The following is a 20,900-nucleotide window of genomic DNA, read 5'->3' as shown; positions in this document are numbered from 1 at the left end:
TTTTGCTAAGTTGGATTTTTTTTATTGTTATTTAATAGTGAGTGCTAAAAGACAAAAGCATCATGGGTAGGAACAGTCAGGAAAGTAAGTTCTCAACTTGAGAGATGTCTAGGTAGAGCTTGGAACCCAGCAGTGCTGGAAGCCAAAGATTATGACAAGGCTAAATAGAGTCTAGTTAGAATTGGGAAGACTGGAAATTAACAAATATTAATCCTTTTTCTTAAAGGACATGAACAACAACAAAAGTTCCCACAACTTTTGTGTGCTTTTATTGAAGGAGCTCTGTAGCAACATTATAGGAGGGTGGACACTGCTCTGTATGTGTCAGGATCACCACTGGGCTGTGAATCAGTCACTTCACCTCCCTGTACAGCAGCTTATGTCATTACCTAAGACCTAGTATTTTGAAGATTTCAGCACTTTTTCTTACAGGTAGCTGTAAGATAATAATGAGATGTTGTTTTTGTTTTCTTGTAGAAAATGCAGTATCCTCTGGAGCTTGGGGAGTTAATAAGATGTCTTTGCCATCTACTTTTCCTATTTTTGAAGATGGAAACAAAGAAAATTATGGGTAAAGAAAGGCCTATTTAAAATAAAGTCAGAGGGCGGGGTGTACATGTCATCATCATATGCTGTAGAGGGCCTTCAGGACTTGAACGTTGTAAGGCAGTGAGGAGATAGGGTGGTCTGGACTTGGGTTCCCGTGCATGAGTTCCAAGACAACAGACCTCCTGTAACAGAAGCACAGCTGAAAAAGAAAGGCAGTCTAGTTAGAAGTTGTCAGAGAACAGATGGATCCATAAAGTACAGGGCCAATAAAGTAGAACAGAAAGCGGCTTATGTTGAGTCATAACTACAGAGAAAATGTAGAACACCTCATTAGTGAGACATCAGGTATTTTCAGGAACAAATGAAGCTATGTGAGTTATAGGCATCTTGGCATGGAGGACCTTCATACTAAGGTAGAAGGGAGACAGCGTGATCAGCTTACAGAGTGATATCCATATCTAGTATAGACACTATAAAAAAGATTTAGAATGTTACCTGTTACCCAGGACATCCTACTGGTCAAAGTCCTTGTTTAATGTGCTTCTAAAATTTGGAACCCAGTGTAATAAAAATGCCTTCTGCTGACAGTTAATTCAGTTTGGACCCAGTTTTGCTATAGTTGCTGTAAAAGTAAGGAATCTTTGTAAGACCATTAACTCCTTACATAGGATAAGTGACAAATTTTTCTAACGCTTTAAGCTTATTTATTTCATTTGTATGTTTTATGATTTATAATTATACAAATCTTTCTTTAGCTTACCACAGGCTAAAAATAAGCCCACAGGAGCCAGGACCTTTGGAGAACGCTCTGTCAGCAAATTTCCTTCAACATCAAATGTAAGTAAATCTCTGCTTTATCAGTGAAATAGGTCTTAGAATCTGTCCTTAATTTTACCAAATGATTATGCTCATCATATGGCATAAGGTATGTGCAACTTCTGGAAAATCCAATGTTGCATGAAAAATATGTTCATTAACAGAATTGAATTCTATATTAAGTAGAGAAAATAAAAATAATTATATGATCCTTACCTCTCAAGGCCATTCCTTTAGGTTGGAGGTGCCACCCAGGAGTATATGTTTTTCTTAGACATAAGAATTGAGATCTACAGTGGGATATTAGTGAGAAACCCAGAAAACTGAAGAAAATAGATCAGTACACCACAGCAGCCAAGCTTCAGCAGTTCATTGACCTGCAGTGTTCTTGTATGTCAGCAGCCATTGCATCTAGACTTTCACAATGGGCCCGAGAATTCCCCATGTATGCTCCCTGTCCATACCCTACATTCCCCTGTGACGGTGATGCCCCAGAAAGGATTCCTCATTGTTAATTTCCCATTCTGAGATGTGCTGCTGAACCCTGGCTCCCTGTTTTAAGTCCATGATAGGTTCTTCTCAATTAACTGTTGTGAGGCTCTCAATTTTTTGATGAACTGCTTAGCCTTACAATTTTCCAAAATAATGGACTGGATTTTAGATTGAGTGCCACTCTTTCAGAACTACATTTTGTTGGATTACTCTGCTACATGCTTTAGCAAACAAATAAAGGTACATTTCTATATATGCTGGTGCTGAGCAGAAACTGGTGCATTTATAACTGTCCAGTTTTTCTTTCATTACTGGAAGGAATGGTGGAATTTGTTTTTAAAAAATGTGGCCAGGCATGGTGGCACACACCTTTAATCCCAGCACAGCAGAGGCAGGTGAATCTCTGAGTTCAAGGCCAGCCTGGTCTACAAAGTGAGTTCTAGAACAGCCAAAGTTACACAGAGAAACCCTATCTCAAAAACCAAAAAGAAAAAAAAAAAATGTGATGTATAAAAAGTATATGTGGAGGGGCTGGAGAGATGGCTCAGTGGTTAAGAGCATTGCCTGCTCTTCCAAAGGTCCTGAGTTCGATTCCCGGCAATCACATGGTGGCTTAAAAAGTATATGTGGCATTTTAAGAACTGAAAGGATTTATGAAGTTCAGTTCTGATGAAACTTTAGTTCTCTTTCCCCACAGATTCTAAAACTTAGCCTATAATTATGTTCTTAAAGAAATGTCTGATTCTATAGGCCATGTCAGGGTAAATAGAAGATGAGCCTGGGGTAGCTTATGCCAGAAATTAAGGATATAATTGTTTTGGTTTTGTGTTTTTGTGAAGTGGGATGGGCAGCACAGCAACCTACTAAACAAGTCAGTGATCAAACCTGGGACAATTTTTTTTAAATATTTATTTATTTATTATGTATGCAATATTCTGTCTGTATGCCTGAAGGCCAGATGAGGGCGCCAAACGTCTTTACAGATGGTTGTGAGCCACCATGTGGTTGCTGGGAATTGAACTCAGGACCTCTGGAAGAGCAGGCAATGCTCTTAACCACTGAGCCATCTCTCCAGCCCCAACCTGGGACAATTTGAAAGAGAAAATAGTAAGGTGATATTAAATTATAACCTAAGAAATAGTGAATATCCATATTCATACAACAGGATAGGAAGAACAAATCTCCCTTACAGAAGCATTCCAAGGAATGTAGAAGGTCACCATTAGAACACTAAGGTTGGAACTGCTATAGGCAAGGCCCATGGATGACTACTAATGTCACTGAGAAGAAACAGTCTGCATAGCTCCCAAGCATCTTTTCAAAATTATTAATTACTATATTGGTTTACTATTTCTCTAAGAGGGCCTACGAGATGGCTCAGCAGCTAAAGGCTTTTGCCACCAGTTTGAACGACCCAACTTTGATCCCTGGGACACACATAGTAGAAGAAAAATTGACTCCCATAATTGTCCTCTGACATTCCCTCCCATGAAAGCTGGTACATGTGTGTACCAGGTACACACACAAACAAGTAAATGTAATATTTCTTCATTCTTTGATTATGCCCTCTGAAAGGTAGGGTTTACTTCCCTTTCAGTATGGGCAGGTCATGGGGATTTACATTTAAAAAAAATGGGGAGAGGAAAAATAATTCAGTAAGGAAGTCTCAGGGATACCTGACTAAGTGATTGGGTTAACGTCACAAAATATGTTATGTTTATGGCACATATTCCCAAAGTTTAATGCGATCGTCCCTGATAGTCCTCTCTAAAATATATATCCCTAGTATAAAAGCCTAAACTAGAGACACAGTCACAGGTCATTACCTCTATTCCAAAGCATCAGTGCAAGAAAGTGTGGGAAAGATCCACAGATGGCTGTCATCAGAAGCAGCTAAGTAGACAGAGCAACCACTTGCGATGTACTGACCTATGTTGGAGACTGGGGAGGAAAAAGAGATATCAAATAACGGCTCCTGTTACTAGTATCACTTTGGTTTTTTTGTTGTTTTGTTTTTTACAATAAATCACATTTTAGACAAGATTACCATTAGAGGGAAAATAATGAAGGAGAACAACTCTTTACTATCTTTGTAACTCTTCAAATTTAAAGAATAATGTCCAAGATAAAAATGTTTAATTGTGCCGGGCAGTGGTGGCGCACGCCTTTAATCCCAGCACTTGGGAGGCAGAGGCAGGCGGATCTCTGTGAGTTCGAGGCCAGCCTGGTCTACAAGAGCTAGTTCCGGGATCGGCACCAAAGCTACAGAGAAACCCTGTCTCGAAAAACCAAAAAAAAAAAAAAAAAATGTTTAATTGTTGCCGGGTGGTGGTGGCACACGCCTTTAATCCCAGCACTGTGTAAGTTCAAGGCCAGCCTGGTCTACAAGAACTAGTTCCAGGACAGGCTCCAAAACTACAGAGAAACCTTGTCTCAAAAAAATAAAAAAAAAGTTTAATTGTTTTATGTGGCTCTTTTGAAGTATGCTAAAAATAAGAGGTTTATATATCTGTTTCTTTAAGTCCTTTTTTTTTTTTTAATTTTAAAATGTTTGGGGTTTTGTTTTTTGAGACAGGAGCTTGCTGTGTTGTTCAGGATGATTTTGAACTCCTAAGCTCAAGTGATCGTCTTTACCTCCTCACCCTCGAGAGTTGTTTTTACTCCAGGACTATATTAACTGCCTGACTTAAAGTGTTGATGTGTTAAATTTCATCAACAAAGCAGTCAAATTGCTTTTTTCAGTTCATCTTCTGTTGTAGGAAGTGCCTCACACTGATGAGCTTGTGGGCGATTCAGCAGAATGCAGCACTCGCTTCAACAAAACCCTGACTCCCGGTTCTAAAACTACAGGAGATTTTACATCTGCTGCCCTGCTTTTATCTACACCATTCCACAAATTTCTAGCAAATTCAGTGCAGAGTCCAGAAGATAAAGGTATGTGCTTAATTATTTTAGTATCTTCTGCAAAAATGTAATGTTTAGTATTATAGTTTCTTGAAGATTCTAAAGAGGAAGTTTAAAAATTGTAAAAAGGCTTAAAATCCACTTATGTATGTGTGCATGGTTTTGGTTTTTTTCTTTTCTTTCTTTTTTTACGTTTTGTCTTCATAGTCTATATTTTTTAAAATTTAATAAATAGGTATAAAGTGGAAAAAGCCTGTGCAGTCACTTAGAGGCATATATCCAACGGGAGTGTGTTATATTTTGATAGCAAAGAAAGGACTATTACAAAAAGATTAAGTTATTTAAATATTAGAATTAATAATTATTTTTATTGAGCTATATATTTTTCAACTCCCCTTTCTTTCTCCCCCCTCCCCTTCTACCTTCTCCCATGATCCCCACACTCCCAATTTACTCAGGAGATCTTGTCTTTTTCTACTTCCCATGTAGTTTAGATCCATGTATGTCTCTTGGGGTCCTCTTTGTTGTCTAGGTTCTCTGGGATTGTGAATTGTAGGCTAGTTTTTCTTTGCTTTATGTCTAAAAGCCACTTATGAGTGAGTACTTACTATCTATATTTGTCTTTCTGGTCTGGGTTACCTCACTCAATATATTTTCTAGATCCATCCATTTGCCTGCAAATTTCAAGATGTCATTTTTTCCCACTCTGCAGTGCTCTTTTGTGTAAATGTACCACATCTTATTTATCCATTCTTCAGTCAGGAGGCCTTTAGGTTGTTTTCAGGTTCTGGCAATGACATATATTGCTGCTATGAACATAGTTGAACACATATCCTTGTGGTATGATTGAGCATCCTTTGGGTATATATGCAAAAGTGGTATTGCTGGGTCTTGAAGTAGGTTGTTTCCTAATTTTCTGAGAAATTACCATACTGATTTCTAAGGGGGCTGTACCAGTTTGCACTTCACCAACAATGGAGGAGTGTTCTCTTTATCCCACATCCTCTCCAGCATAAGCTGTCATCAGTGGTTTTGATCTTGGCCATTCTTACAGGTGTAAGATGAAATCTCAGAGTTGTTTTGATTTGCATTTCTCTGATGGCTAAGGATGTTGACCATTTCCCTAATTGTCTTTCAGCCATTATAGATTCCTTCGTTGAGAGTTCTCTGTTTATGTCTGTACCCCATTTTTTATTGGATTATTTGTTCTTTTGATGACCAATTTCTTGTGTATTTAGACATGGACAAGTATAATATGCATAGAAAATCACATGTTTGTCTGATTTCAAAAGAGAAATTATAAAACTCCTATTAGTCCTAGTTTCAACCTCATGCCTAATGTAACCTCTATATAAAAGATATACATGTAGAGATAGCTCAGCAGTTATGAACACTGGCTGTTCAGTCCTCCAGGGTTTGGTTCCCAGGTTCCACAAGGAAGCTCCCAGCAGTCTGTAACTCCAATTCTAGGGGATCGGATGGCCTCTTCTGGCCTCTGCAGGTACTGCATGCTCAGATGCATAGACATAATATACAAGTAAAACACCCATATGCATAAACTAATTTTAAAAATATGTCAACACTGTACATTTGAATTTAACTCAAGTGTCACTAGAATGAACACAGGTATTAGGTAATTTTCAATCTAAAAGGTTTAAACTGACATCCGGAAGCATTATGCCATTTGGATAACTGTCAGCTTACTAGCTAAATTATATCACTGTCAGTACTTTTTAGAAAGAATAATTGTTTATGAAAGCAATACTGAAGGTATTGATGAGAGAGGACTGCTGAACTTGCCTAAAGGTGAGACGGTCTTTTGGGGTTCATGACTCATGAAAGAGTCTGCGAGACATTCTGCAGGACACAGCAGATAGTGACTGAACTGTCTTTGAAATTTCCTGCTTCATGGAAATGTCTGCTGGATACTATGGGCCTGAAGGCTAAAGATGGATGCCCCAACCATACAAAAAAACTTTGGGTGACTGTCCAGGCAGCAAGATGTCTCTGTCATTTCTAGAGTTTTCTTATTTCTTGTTTACTTAGGTAGTATTATATCCTTCTGGAGTCTTTGATGGAGTTGAAGAATGAATAGATAGTTATAGTTTTCCTTAGTTATGATAAAAGATAAAATAGATATAAATATTGTAACTGTAATTCTTGCTTGACAACTGTTTTGCTATATGTAATTTTACTATGTTAAAGTTAAAGCCTTTTTTGTTTAAACAGAAAAAGGGGAAATGATGTGGGAGTGATTTCTTATTAATAAAGAAACTGCCTAGACCCATTTGATAGGCCAACCCTTAGGTAGGTGGAGTAAACAGAACGGAATGCTGGGAGAAAGAAGCTGAGTCAGGGAGTCGCCATGATTCTCCCACTCCAGACAGACGCAGGTTAAGATCATTCCTGGTAAGCCAGCTCGTGGGCTACACAGATTAATAGAAATGGGTTAGATCAATATGTAAAAGCTAGCCAATAAGAAACTGAAACTAATGGGTCAGGCAGTGTTTAAAAGAATACAGTTTCCGTGTAATTATTTCGGGTAAAGCTAGCCGGGTGGCGGGACACAGCCCGCCGCTCCGTACTACAACATATTGAGATGGCTCAGCGGGTAAAAGTGTTTTCTGTCAAGCCTGACAACCTGAGCTTGATCTCTAGGACCCACATGGTAAGAAGAATGACTCCTACAAGTTGTCTTCTGACCTCCATGCATGTGCTATGACATGCACTCACTCGAGCACACACACAAACAAAATTTTTAAAACAGTATTTAAGTAACTGCTGGAGAATTTTACTTCACTAAATGAAAGATATTCTAATGGGATTATGAACCTAAAAACCTAAAAATTGACTGAGGAATAAGGATATTTTTTAGAGTACTAACCCAGTATGTTTTATTCTTTTTCTAAAGCTTACAGAAGTTAGTTCACACATGGACTATTTAAATGCCATCACAAGTTTGCTACTCATTTTTTTTAAGTTCTTTAAATTGATAAAAACTAATCCATGAAGAGTTCTTCAAAGTGCCAATAGTTACTGTTCTTGGGGTCTTTGCCGTTGTGGTTCTTAAATAGAAGCTAATGTTCTAGTACTAATAAGTAGTAGTATTTGTTTATAAGCAACCATCAGATAAAAATTAATCCAGTATAACACTTGCCTGTAGTAGTATTACATAGTACTAAACAACTTGGTAAAGTTTAGTCTATAATTCTGTCCCATCTACTGTCAATAAAGATGAATTGTTTTGTTTTTAAGTTAGAAGGAACAGTGATTCAAGTTCTGCCAGCATTTAGTTGTTAAACTAAAAGACACACAAACCTTTAATATAAAGCCCTCTGGAAGGGTTGCAGCCTTTTGTTCTCCCTCTGTGTCCTCATAGCAGATTCTCCTGAAACAAGGTATACTTTGCCCCATGCCAGTAACTTTCAGTGGTCTGGTCATCCTGCATAGTGGACTTGTTATTTATTCTTTGAACCCTAAGTAACTTTTTTTTTTTTTTTCAATTCTGGTCTTAACACTTTGTACTATGAAAAAAAAAACACTTTGTACTACGGTACAACAGTATTTTGAAATTGTAGTGAAAGTCAGTATGAAAAGGAGTTCCAGTCTTTGTAACCATATCAAATGGTATTTGTGTCTACATGTGTATGTAATAAGTCTGTCTATAATTTTTTTTTATTTCAGAAAATATGGTAGCTACACAGTATACACATGTGACTTTGGATTCTTGTAAAGAAAATGTGGACCTCTCAAAGGACAGAAAGCTTGGGTATTGTGTTTGTCACTCTCTTCCATTGCTCTTTAAGATACAGTAATATACTGTATTCTAACGTGCTAAGGCTAATAAGATTTTATTCAGTGGTAGTTAATTGAGAAGGTACTGTTTGTTAGTGTAAACATGGTGATTTACCTAAGGACTTGGTATATCAGGGCAGTTAGAGAAGCAACTTGAGTAACAGACCCTGAGCTAATATTTTCTGAAATTCATTCCAGTATTCAAACTAAATCCTCTTTTTGAGGCCAACTATTGCAAAACTAAGAAAACACATATTTGTGCTTTACACACCCATTTAATTGAGAAAACCAGTGCCTTTTAAAGAGAAGATAGAATGTTTAAGCCTCTTTAGGTACTGCTACAAAAGTCAAGTCCCATTGTATTTGATTAGGTTTGTGGATGTAACCAATACATAACATAACCCAGACAAAGTGTTTATGCTGTTTCTGTGTGCTATGTTCTCTTAATCCTTGCAACAACTTGAGTTATGGCAATTACTCCGTTAAACGCTTATTGTAAATGAGGACATCAGGTCTCGAGGACAAAGTCATAGAGCTTCTAATTTGTGGAATTGCTGATAAAAAGCACATCAATTCCATGATACCACACCACCACCAAAAAAAAAAAAAAGACAGCTGAAAGCTTAAGTAATAAGGTAAAATATCATCTTATTTGACCAGTGGAGATATTGTATCAGAATCTTGTTGAATTGTAATATTTTAGTTTGTCTTAGTGTTGGAAGAGAAGCCCTTTTTAGAATGAAAAACACTCAGTCTTAATTACAGTAGTATTATTTATATGTAGCTTTGGGTAATAAATTCATTCCCACAATTCCTGTTAAATACCAAATATACCACCTTACCTGTTTATCTAATACATTAACTGGCTTTGGTTTTATTTCTGTTTCTATTCATTATCTTAGTAGCTTGAGTATTTACACATACTTGTTTAATAAAAGTTATTTGATCAACTCAACCTGTGAGACAATTTTGAAACGCTGTTCTTAGAATGAAAGGAAGCTATTTTATTTTGGTCAAATATAATAAGACTTCTAATCACGTGAAGTTTTTTTTTTTTTTTCTGTTTTCGCACATCCAGTCCATCTCAAGAGAAATTTTCAGCATCTTTAGACTATCCTAGCCAACCTGCCTCAGGTGGTGTGTTCACTCAGGACGCAGTGTTTGGACTTGAGACTTATAAATGCACAAGCACTGACCTTGTGACCATGGAGGACCTACCAGATGCCAGCACTGGACTCCAAGTTGAATGGATGCAGACTAGTTCACTTGGGAACGTCAATGCTCCAAGTATGCACACATGCTCAATCTTAAGTGTGCCATAAGAACAATAGCATGGGAAAGCTTTTCCATGAAAGAACTCAGTGTGGGGACGGAGTAGAAAATAAACTTAGACTTGCAGCTACATCACAAAATAATTCACTACAAGCACATTTGAAATCAGTCAATCTATTTTAATCTTGAAAGGCACCAAGATCGCTACTGTTAGAAAAAGGAACTAGGGGCCTGGAAAGATGGCTCATTGGTTAAGAGAACTTTTGACTGCTCTTCAAAAAGACTCAGATTTGGTTTTCAGCACACATATGATGGCTCACAACCATCTATAATTCCAGTTCTGTTAATCTGGAATCCCCTTGTTATGTCTCTGGGCACCAGGCATACAAAAAGTGCACATATACATATGCAGGCAAACATACACATAAAGTATACACATAAAGCAAATCTTCCAAAAAAGCTTTTCAAAAAGAGTTCAAGGTTGAGAGTTTGCTATTTGTCAAACATATAATCTAATATTACCTTCACCCCTGTATGTAACAACAATTAGTCAAGACTGAATATTAAGAGATATCTTCCTCTGTCCCTTGTTATACAGAAAGTCTTGCATAGTAACTGAGAACATAAAATCAGGAGATAGACTAAGTTCTAAGGCAAGGCTCCAATTCCCAGCCTCCCCAGCCACGTTATGGTGCTTCTCTTTAAATGGATGTTAGTTGGAGAGATGACTCAGGTTGAGTACTTGCTGCTCTTCCCAAGGACCCAGGTTCAATTCCCAGCACCACATGATGTCTCACAACTGTCTGGGACTTCTGAGTCCAAGGAATCTGATGCTTTCCCATATACATACATGCAGACAAACAAACAGGCCAGGCGGTGGTGGCACACACCTTTAAATCCAGCACTTAAGATGCAGAGGCAGGTGGGTCTCAATGAATTTGAGGCCAGCATGGTCTACAAATGAAGTTCCAAGACAGCTAGGACTGTTACACAGAGAAACCCTGTCTCAAAGAAAAAAAAAAAGTTAAATATATCTTAAAGTGAAAGTTATACTAGTGACTACCTTAAAGGCTTACTGTAAGAACTAAATGAGTTACTAAATCTCAGAACTATGTTCTGTATATTCTAAGAAAGCAGTAACCATGTAGGAGAGTAGCCTTTTCAAAGCACCAACAGACAGAATGTTTTATAACATCAAATTGGAGAGAAGACTTTGTCCTCCTTTAGGAATTGTTTTCCCTTTTGTGTACACGGTATTCTCGTTGATGCGCATTGTGTGTAGGTAGTGTACTTTGTGTGTGTTAGTGGGGGAAACAGTGAAGAGTATATGTCTGAGCACACTAAAAGCAACTAAATAATAATGGCCAAGTATACTTCAAGGCATGGAGCTATAATTTTTGAAGGCACAAATTCTGCCACTCCAAATGAGTCAGGAAGCAGCTAGTTGATTCCCTTTGTCACAACTGGATAGTCTAAATTTGTAGACCTAACGTGACAATAATGACAATATCAATTTTAGCTTCTTTTATTATTGGATGCTCTAGGATAAGATTTTTTTTTTTTTTTTTTTTTTTTTTTTTTTTTTTTTGGTTTTTCGAGACAGGGTTTCTCTGTGGCTTTGGAGCCTGTCCTGGAACTAGCTCTTGTAGACCAGGCTGGTCTCGAACTCACAGAGATCCGCCTGCCTCTGCCTCCCGAGTGCTAGGATTAAAGGCGTGTGCCACCACCGCCTGGCTCTAGGGTAAGATTTTGAAAGCTTATTTAGTGAATGCTTTTACTTAATTATCTAAAATTCCTGTTAAGATATTTGAATGCTGAATTTTTTTTTTCTTTTTTCTATTTAAGACTTTACTATTGAGAACCCATGGGATGACGAATTGATTCTTAAACTTCTGTCTGGGCTTTCTAAACCAGTGAGTTGCTATTCAAATACTTTTGAGTGGCAGTGTAAACTTCCAGCTATCAAGCCCAAGACAGAATTCCAATTGGGTAAGAATTGCATTGGGTAATAAAACTTTGAATTCTTGTTTATGAGAAACTTATAGTAACTCAAAGATTCTTCTACCCTTTCCACCTTCAAGAAAGAGTTAATACCTACAGTATTGAGAAATTTTGTTAAGATATGATAGTAGAATTGTGATTACTGTTGGGACTTTCATTGGACAATCTATCAAGAGTTAAAAATGCATGTACTCCAAGCTAGAGAGATGGCTCAAAGGTTAAGAGTACTTTCAGAGCCGGGTGTGGTGGCACATGCCTTAATCCCAGAACTCGGGAGGGGAGAGGCAGACAGATCTTTGTGAGTTAGAGGCTAACCTGGTCTACAAAGCAAGTTCCAGGACAGCCAGGACTGTTACACAGAGAAACTCTGTCTTGAACATCATCATCACCACCAAGAGAGCAATTTCAGGAGACCTCAGTTTGGGTTCCAGTGCCCGTATTCAGCAGCTCACAACCACCTAAATAAAAAACTCTTCAAAATACAAAATTGTTCTAACCATCCTAAACTTTTATAAGTATTAACATAGTTATGCTTTGCCTTTCTTATTCTCCTGTAAAACATGTATATTTTCCAAAAAGCTTTACAGATTTCTACATAGTCTTCCTAATACCTCAACAGTTGTGCAGAGCTGGCACCACAGGTAATGGAAGGGCCAGTACCCAAGGCCACACATAAGTATACTGGGCCATCAGAGCTGCCCTCACCCGTTTAGAGAATTTGTAAGGAGGCACTTTGGGGCAGATGTATGTTTTACTTTCATTTAAGTCTGGGAAAACTTCCCCAGATTAAACCCATTTTAATTTATTAAAAGTAGTTCAGGCACCAGGAATTCTTCACTTGGACAGTCCTTATGGCTTTTTGTCAATTTGACATACTTATCTTCCAAGGTTCTTTCCTAATCTATGTGACTCACCTTCTTGGAGAAGGGGCCTTTGCCCAAGTCTATGAAGCTGTTCATGGAGATGAGAATGATACCAGAAGTAAACAGAAATGTGTTTTGAAGGTAAATGAAATGAGTAACTTCTTGTATGGTGTATATGTAAATTTTAGAAGTTATCTTCCTCTGTCCACTCCCCATTAAATACTGATGTCAATGAAGCCTTAGTCAACAGTTAAACAGCTATCCTACGAAGACTCGGAATTGTCTTACCACTAAGATTATCCTGCCAGCCCTATACTGCTGATGAGTGCTTAGCTTGTCCTTGCTTTTTGTCAACATCCTTAACTGGGAGGAGTTGCTTTCTTGCTATTCTTTTACAGAATATGGATAAGGATATGCATAGCACATACCTGATTTGATTTGTAGGTTCAGAGACCTGCCAATTCCTGGGAATTCTACATTGGGATGCAGCTGATGGAGAGACTAAAGCCAGAAGTGCATCACATGTTCATCAAGTTTTATTCTGCTCACTTATTCCAAAATGGCAGTATATTAATAGGGGAGCTCTACAGCTATGGGACATTACTAGTAAGTAATTTTCATGACATGAACATGAAATGCATGTACATTTCTGGTTTTTACCTGTACTATTTTTCACAATTGGAACTTTTATTGGGATAGAAAGCAGGCGTAAAGCCCTTGACTTGAAATTTCATTAATCTTCTGCAGCCAACTTAGGATACCATTTGCATTATTTCTAGAATGCCATTAACCTCTATAAAAACACCCCTGAAAAAGTGATGCCCCAGGCTCTCGTCATCACCTTCGCTATCAGAATGCTTTACATGATTGAACAAGTCCACAGCTGCGAAATCATTCATGGAGACATTAAGCCAGATAACTTCATACTAGGACACACGTAAGTGTGACACTTGAGTGGAGTTCTTCCCTAACATTTCATTGATACCCTTTGTTATTTGTGCTTATATTATTTATTGACACATGCTTGTTTGTATTGATGTAGGTTTTTAGAACAGAATAATGAAGATTTAGCTACTGGCTTGGCACTGATTGACCTGGGTCAGAGTATAGATATGAAACTTTTCCCTAAAGGAACTGCATTTACAGGAAAGTGTGAAACATCTGGTTTTCAGTGTCCTGAGATGCTCAGTAACAAGCCTTGGAACTACCAGGTATGGACGGAAAGCAAGAGGTTTGAAAACATTACACTTACTAGACTTTTAAAATGAGTTTAGAGCTTCAAGTAGTTTGAACTGGTCTCTTGGGCACTGAAGGAAAAGTAGAACGTAAGGCTGAAGAAAAAGAAATTCTACTTTTGAAGAGTCTTCCTCTCTTAATACAGATTCTGTCAACAGAGCAGAAAAGCAAATACATTCTGTGAGAAAGTTTCAGAGTTTTCAGCAGAGTGAAATATTAGTTGACAATTCAGGAAGATACTGCTAATTAGGATAAATGTAAAGTTTTTGAGCCTAGTTTAAACCAACTGCCCAGTTTCCAGATAAGATCTGTGGCTTCCAGAAGACCATAATAAAGGGGGCACAAGTGAGGGCTTTATATCTAGTTCGTTACTCCCAGTAATGCTTCAGGTAGATAAGTGCTGTTCTGGAGGTGGATAGTAGACATTGTGTTAACCACAGATTTGGACCATGCTAGAGTGTTCTGTTCTGTTATATAGATATCACACAGAGGCATTGATGTGTAGTTACACAATAACCACCAGAGTCCCAGAGGATAGAATTGGGGGAGCTGCCAAACTGACAGATTGTTGTGTTTGCACCAAGTGAAAGAGCAGAGGATTTCAGAATTCCATAAATGTAAAACCCTATGGTTCTTGAGCTTCTAAGTTAGAGACCTATTTAAATACTCACACGTAAGTTACTGTTTACATTGCATATGTCTGTTGTCTTCATAGATTGATTACTATGGAGTTGCTGCAACAGTGTACTGTATGCTCTTTGGGACGTACATGAAAGTCAAAAATGAAGGAGGAGTCTGGAAACCTGCAGGTCTTTTTAGAAGGTCGGTTATTGGCATTGGTACTATAGTAATAATAATAATAATAACAGCAAAATAGTTGATTTTTATCTAGCTAGAAAATGAACCTGGGTAGTAGATTTTGGTAATAGAACATAATCCTCACATTAGGCACTGATCAAATCTAGCATTCAGTGCCTTGTAAAACCATTGAGAACTGACTGTGTGGGTTAGCATTCTGTTCTTTTTTTTTTTTTTTTTTTTTTTTTTTTTTTTTTTTGATTTTTTGAGACAGGGTTTCTCCGTAGCTTTTGGTTGTAGACCAGGCTGGCCTCAAACTCACAGAGATCCGCCTGCCTCTGCCTCCCGAGTGCTGGGATTGAAGGCGTGCGCCACCACCGCCCGGCTTAGCATTCTGTTCTTGACCGTTTTTATTTACTGTAAGTGAAGTCAATGTTGGCGAACCTTGGGGTTTTGTTTGTTTGTTTTCTTGTTTATGTAAATGGGAATGATGATGATTCTGCTTTGCTCAAATTTTATAAGCAAAGAAAATAATACAGGTGAAGTGGTTTTGTAAATTATAAATAAAATGAGGTAACTTCTGTTACAAGACAGGGTTTTTAAGCTTCAGCCCTATGTAACTTTAGTTTATAAAATACTTAAAGGTTAATGATTCGTTTGGAGCTTATCATGTCAGCATTGTCCCTTAAGTAACACTCTGTGAACATACCACTGGTGGTATTGACTTGAAGCTGATTATTCTATACACATATGTTTCCATATATCATATTAACTTTTTTTGAGATATAAAAACATATACAGGGAAAAAAATCACTCATGTGTTAGCCTAATGGAATTTTACATGTTTATTCCTTCCTGAAAAAGATGTATAGTATGAGGTTTTCCTCATTCTCCCACCCACTCACTATCAAAGCAGAAAAGGAAAGAGTTTGCAGAAATTTTATATACATCATGTACAGTAGATTTGGAACCCAAAAGAAAACTTAACAACAGTTGTCCTTTATTCTGTATGGAGCCATCAAATTCAGCAAGTACTTCATTCACATTGTTTCCCTTGCTCATTATCAAAGGACCAGAGGGTCCAGAAGGCCTCCGTCTATTGCCAGAAGCATATAAAATAGCCAATGCTTCTTTCTCAGTTTCCATCTAGAATGGCATTTTAGTATGTACTGCTTTCTCTCTCTCCAGGGCCTTTTCTCCCTGTTTTGAAGTTTTTGTTTTTGGCTAAGACCCTTAAGTGTGAGCTCTGTCCTAAAGAGTGCAGCCACAGCCTCCTTGTCTAGATACCTTGCTATATATACAGTTAGGCTTATCATAACCAAGTACTAGATTATCAGATTCTGGCAGTGTGGTATACAAGAAGCCAAACGAAGGCATATTTTCTTTAAAAGATGATTTTTCTACTAAAGAACTATTGCTCAAACAATATTTGGTTGGGTTTTTAATTCCTCCTGTGTATGATGAATTCTTGGTTTGCTAAGATGCAGACAGGTGAGGGCTGTTCTTTTAACATGTTCACACCTATGGAAAGTAAATGCATGAACAGGTTGCTATGTATGTTAAAGTTGCATTTTTTCTATTGTGATATTTTATCTCTTCAGGCTTCCTCATTTGGATATGTGGGAGGAATTCTTTCATGTCATGTTGAATATACCAGATTGTTATCATCTGCCATCTTTGGATTTGTTGAGACAAAAGCTGAAGATATTATTTGAACAACAGTATACCAACAAGATTAAGACCCTACGTAATCGGCTAATTGTGCTGCTCTCAGAATATAAGCGGTTGAGAAAATAAAATATGGATATGGACCTTATCCAAAAACATTTTGTAAATTTAAACTCCCTCCCACATTGAATCCTGTTTTTTTTCACACTTTTATTTATGTATGTTCAAAAAAATAAAGTCCATAAGGTACACCATGTGTTGCTATAAATATTCTAATGAAATTGACAAAGGACACCCATGTGAAGCAGGCCAATCAGTTGGGTTGCTCTTTGCGTCGTACAAGTTGTCATGAGAATGATTCAAATTTAAATGCCTTCTAGAGGGGCTGGAGAGATGGCTCAGAGGTTAAGAGCACTGGCTGCTCTTCCAGAGGTTCTGAGTTCAATTCCCAGTAACCACATCATGGCTCACAATCATCTATAATGAGATCCGGTGCCCTCTTCTGACCCACGGGTATACATGCATACAGAACACTGTATACATAATAAATAAATAAATCTTTCCTACTGAATATGTCAAGAAGTGTGAAATATTGGTACTTGTGTCAAGCCACATACCACTATATCTTCTAAGGAATATCATGGTTTTCATTGTTATGGCTGTCAAATTTCTCATAAAGTTTTTCTTTTAAGCTGCAGAATAGCAGTTATTGTTTTTCAATAAATGTTCTATATTTACAAAGAAAAAAAAATAAATGCCTTCTAGAAATCACCTTTCTAAACATTGAGCTATTTAAGTCCAAAGTAGGCCAGAAGGACTTAAAATGTACATTTAGTTAGCATATCTTGGATTAGGTTTCATTATGGCACTTTCAGACAAAATTTGTTTTTGTTGATTTTTCTCCCCCATCCTTCTGACCTGTTCGTACTCATAACACACCCTCCCCCCCTAGCTTACTCTCTGCTTTCATGTCTCATCTATCTGTGTCCCTTCCTCAATATTTCTTTTCCTTCTCAAGGTCTTTTAGTTTCAAAGCTACCGTTACTGTTAGCCCCACTTATCTGCATATAAACATTATAAGTTAGGGTCTGCACATTGAATATGCTATATATTTACCCCCATCTGAAACATAGCTGGGAAAGTTTCTCCCCATTGTGTGCTGTCTCTTCACTCTGCTGATAGTTTCTTTTCCTATGTTACTGGAGTTGTATTCAGGAAGCTTTTGCCTGCATCTATGTTTTGTTGCTTTAGTTTTGCTTTGGGTTTAAGATAGGGTCTCTTTAAGTAACCCTGTCTGGCATGGAGCTCATAGAGATTTGCCTGCCTCTGTCTCCCAAGTGCTGGGAGTATCTGCAACTAACTCCCATGGTAGTTATGCCAGGGTCCACGAGGCCCTGTTCCTGTGCCACTGCCACATATATCAGGCTTTTGACTTGTTGTTTTGGCAGGTAAATAGCATTTCACTCTAGTCTTGATTTACATTTCTCTTACAGATATATCCGTGTTGTTTTTTTTTTAAATTTGGCTAGGCACGTGTTTTTTTTTTTTTTTAGTGAACCTCTATTTGTTCGTTTTCTGTATGTCGTCTTTATTTTATAAGACATGTATATAACTTCAAATTATCCTAAATTGGCATCTGTGTTTTGACTAAAGATTTCTGCTTCTGTGAAGAACTTAGAATTCTGCTTTATAGACTGATTCGTGGTCTTAAATAGCATTTGACTTCTATGTCTTAAAATGTTATCCTTAACTGAAAAAAGAAAAGGTCTAGTTTTTTCAAAAACTAGTAATAGTTTAAATATTTAAGACTATCTTTTCTGGTTTATTTTAAATACCCCCCCCATACATTTTTTTCTTAGCTGGGAGTTTGAATATATGAAACCTGTTGGTTTCAGCTGATTCTTCGAAGTTTCCATATTACTATCTTTTTGTTTTGTTTTGGGGGTGGGGTTTTTTTTTTTTTTTTGGTTTGGTTTTTTTTCAAAACAGGGTTTCTCTGTGTTGCCCTAGCTGGCATGGAGTTCAGAGATCCACCTGCCTCTGCTTCTCAAGTGCTGGGGATCAAGGCATTTGCCACCACCACCCTGCATCATATTATTGTCTATATGAAAGCAGTGTGTATCGTGTGTCATTCCTGTTTTTGCCATATCTTTGTGTTAATGGTTACTACCTAGAAAATGATGTTAAATAATGGTGCAATGCTCCTGGACATTCTACTTCAGTGGGAAACCTTCCTATGTTTAACTATTAAACTACAAGATACTCTCTTAATATGGTTATTTTAAGTTAGTATCTATTGATACTGTTGGTTTTCTTGCCTGAATTTCCATCTGTATTGATCCAGCTGTATACTAACCCCCTTTATTAATGACATTTGCACTACTCTCAAAGGTCAGTGCGTGTGCAGTAGGGGATCCCAGACAAACCAGTCTGTCCTGGACTCTGTCAGTCAAGGCAACATTAGAGAAAAGCCTCCATCGTATTGTAACTGCCAGTGTATTTTAAATTTGCCTTGATTTAGGACTTTTTCTGTTCTGTAAAACTATAAAACTTAATGAAACTACTTCTATGTTTGAACATGGAGTTGGAGTACCCTAAATCTGTATTCCCAAGCTGGGCACTCATAATGGCTCCAGAATAAACTCTTACTTCCCTTAAAATGAGAGCTGTGGTTATTGCATTGACACTGGTAACATGGAAACTGATTACATAGTGACTTGATAACATCATGTGTACTGGGATAAACAAAATATTAAAGGCAATTGTCTATATTCGTTCATTTATAATGTGTCATTACAAATTTTCTCTTCGTTTATCATTTTAAAATCAAGTTACCAGAAAGCTTAGTTATTCAGCTGCTAAGGAAAACAAACAGAAACAGATGACACCAACTCAGCTATGATACAAGGCAATGTCTAATGTCAAACAAGAAATGTGGAAGAAATGCGGAGCCTATCCAGAAATCAAGACAGTCTTTATTATTATTATTATTATTATTATTATTATTATTATTATTATTATTATTATTAAAGATTTCTGCTTCCTCCCCGCCACCGCCTCCCATTTCCCTCCCCCTCCCCCGATCAAGTCTCCCTCCCTCATCAGCCCGAAGAGCAATCAGGGTTCTCTGACCTTGCAGCATGCTGCTCCCTTGTCTTACTCATGCTTGGGGCGGGTCTTATACCAGCACTGCGACGTTTGATCCGTTCGCCTTTCCGTAGTTCACTCTACGTTTCTCCTTGCTGCAATGGCGGACGTGTCAGAGAGGACGCTGCAGGTGTCCGTGCTAGTGGCTTTCGCCTCTGGAGTGGTCCTCGGCTGGCAAGCGAATCGGCTGCGGAGGCGTTACCTGGACTGGAGGAAGCGGAGGTTGCAAGACAAGCTGGCGACAACTCAGAAGAAGCTGGACCTGGCCTGAGCGCGCGCGGCGGCCCAAGCCCTCCGGGTCCTCACTCCCCAAATCCCACGCGGCCCGGATTCGGTGAGCCGCGCGACCACACGCCCGGGGGAGTCGCCTTTGCACGGCTTGCAGAAATGTGGTTTGTTCCTAGACCTCAGAGAAAATAGTTTGGTCTTCTCTAGATACTTACTCTTCGGGTGTTACAGCGAATGTTTTACCACGTGCGATGCGTTGCACCGTAACGTTTAACTTCGGAGTGGAAAATACTAGGCAGAAAAAGGGGGAGGGCGGGACAACTGTGAAGTATTTCACGCCCCAGCCTACCCCACCCCCGAATTCATTTTTAATGTGGCTTTGAAGTTTTTGCAAACTTCAATTCTTTTTTTTTTTAAATATTTATTTATTATATATACAATATTCTGTCTGTGTGTATGTCTGCAGGCCAGAAGAGGGCACCAGACCTCATTACAGATGGTTGTGAGCCAACATGTTGTAGTCGTGAATTGAACTCAGGACCTTTGGAAGAGCAGGCAATGCTCTTAACCTCTGAGTCATCTCTCCAGCCTGCAAACTTCAATTCTAAATCTTAAGTTGTTGGTAGAAAAAGTGGATATCAGTAGCCTTACGTTTCATAGCTATCTGTAGTTTTCTTATTGTTCATGGTTTACCGTCACAGTACAGTAATTTGAATTTAAAGATTGTGTGTTACTGATTTTTTTTTCTTTCGTTTTCAACAGCTTGTCGAAAATGGATAAAAAGCACTGGAAAGAAAGCATTTCTTCTTGCACTTTATGAATCTATTTTTAAAATAAAAAGATTAAACAACCTTGAATCTTTTCCCTCCTCACAGAGGAAATGAATATTTTGCCTACCATTCAGTTTGCTGCAGCAAAAGATCTGGAGCCTGAAAGTAGAGGCCTTAAGAAATCTTTCACATCCTCGGTACAGCCTGGAGGCAGCTCTGATCCAGGGACCCTTCTGTGTTCTTTTTCTAGATGTAGTCAGAAAAGATAGGAGCTATGGCAGATGACTGAAGTAAACATTATAGATATTTGCACTTTGAAGAATGAACATTTAAGATATTTAAGAATAAACATTTAAGATAT

The 20,900-nt window shown here is 38.0% G+C and overlaps 2 protein-coding genes and 1 long non-coding RNA gene across 3 annotated transcripts in view; 2 read left to right on the top strand and 1 right to left on the bottom strand.

The window, feature by feature from the left end:
• LOC121465619 (mitotic checkpoint serine/threonine-protein kinase BUB1-like) overlaps positions 1-16,643 on the top strand; it is a 34,151-nt gene extending 17,508 nt beyond the window's left edge. Inside the window, exons 14-25 of the mRNA XM_041678904.1 lie at positions 478-571; positions 1,305-1,386; positions 4,617-4,791; positions 8,446-8,530; positions 9,635-9,843; positions 11,674-11,817; positions 12,718-12,833; positions 13,137-13,298; positions 13,472-13,629; positions 13,735-13,903; positions 14,644-14,750; positions 16,328-16,643. Coding sequence (XP_041534838.1) covers positions 478-571; positions 1,305-1,386; positions 4,617-4,791; positions 8,446-8,530; positions 9,635-9,843; positions 11,674-11,817; positions 12,718-12,833; positions 13,137-13,298; positions 13,472-13,629; positions 13,735-13,903; positions 14,644-14,750; positions 16,328-16,523 — 1,697 coding nt within the window. The 3' untranslated portion in view covers positions 16,524-16,643. The remainder of the gene's footprint in view (positions 1-477; positions 572-1,304; positions 1,387-4,616; positions 4,792-8,445; positions 8,531-9,634; positions 9,844-11,673; positions 11,818-12,717; positions 12,834-13,136; positions 13,299-13,471; positions 13,630-13,734; positions 13,904-14,643; positions 14,751-16,327) is intronic.
• LOC121465891 lies at positions 21-14,078 on the bottom strand. The gene is made up of 3 exons (XR_005976688.1): positions 13,945-14,078; positions 3,684-3,798; positions 21-748 (listed from the first exon to the last, which is right to left on the bottom strand). It is a non-coding gene; the product is annotated as an uncharacterized LOC121465891 (long non-coding RNA).
• Positions 16,644-19,613: 2,970 nt separating the features above from the next.
• LOC121465620 (mitoregulin) lies at positions 19,614-20,620 on the top strand. The gene is made up of 2 exons (XM_041678905.1): positions 19,614-19,875; positions 20,532-20,620. The coding sequence occupies exon 1, from the start codon at positions 19,642-19,644 to the stop codon at positions 19,810-19,812; it is 171 nt and encodes a 56-aa protein (XP_041534839.1). The 5' UTR covers positions 19,614-19,641; the 3' UTR covers positions 19,813-19,875; positions 20,532-20,620.
• Positions 20,621-20,900: the final 280 nt, after the last annotated feature.

This window comes from Microtus oregoni, unplaced genomic scaffold, assembly GCF_018167655.1.
Source record: "Microtus oregoni isolate MIOR12 unplaced genomic scaffold, Mior012 000031F_ref0000149, whole genome shotgun sequence".
In the NCBI taxonomy this organism is placed as follows: domain Eukaryota; kingdom Metazoa; phylum Chordata; class Mammalia; order Rodentia; family Cricetidae; genus Microtus; species Microtus oregoni.
Note: the sequence above shows the minus strand (reverse complement) of the source record. Positions and strands in the feature narration are given on the sequence as shown.

What these genes read in the sequence shown, in the direction of transcription:
- LOC121465620 (XM_041678905.1), top strand. Translation starts at nt 19,642, where the DNA reads ATGGCGGACGTGTCAGAGAGGACGCTGCAGGTGTCCGTGCTAGTGGCT.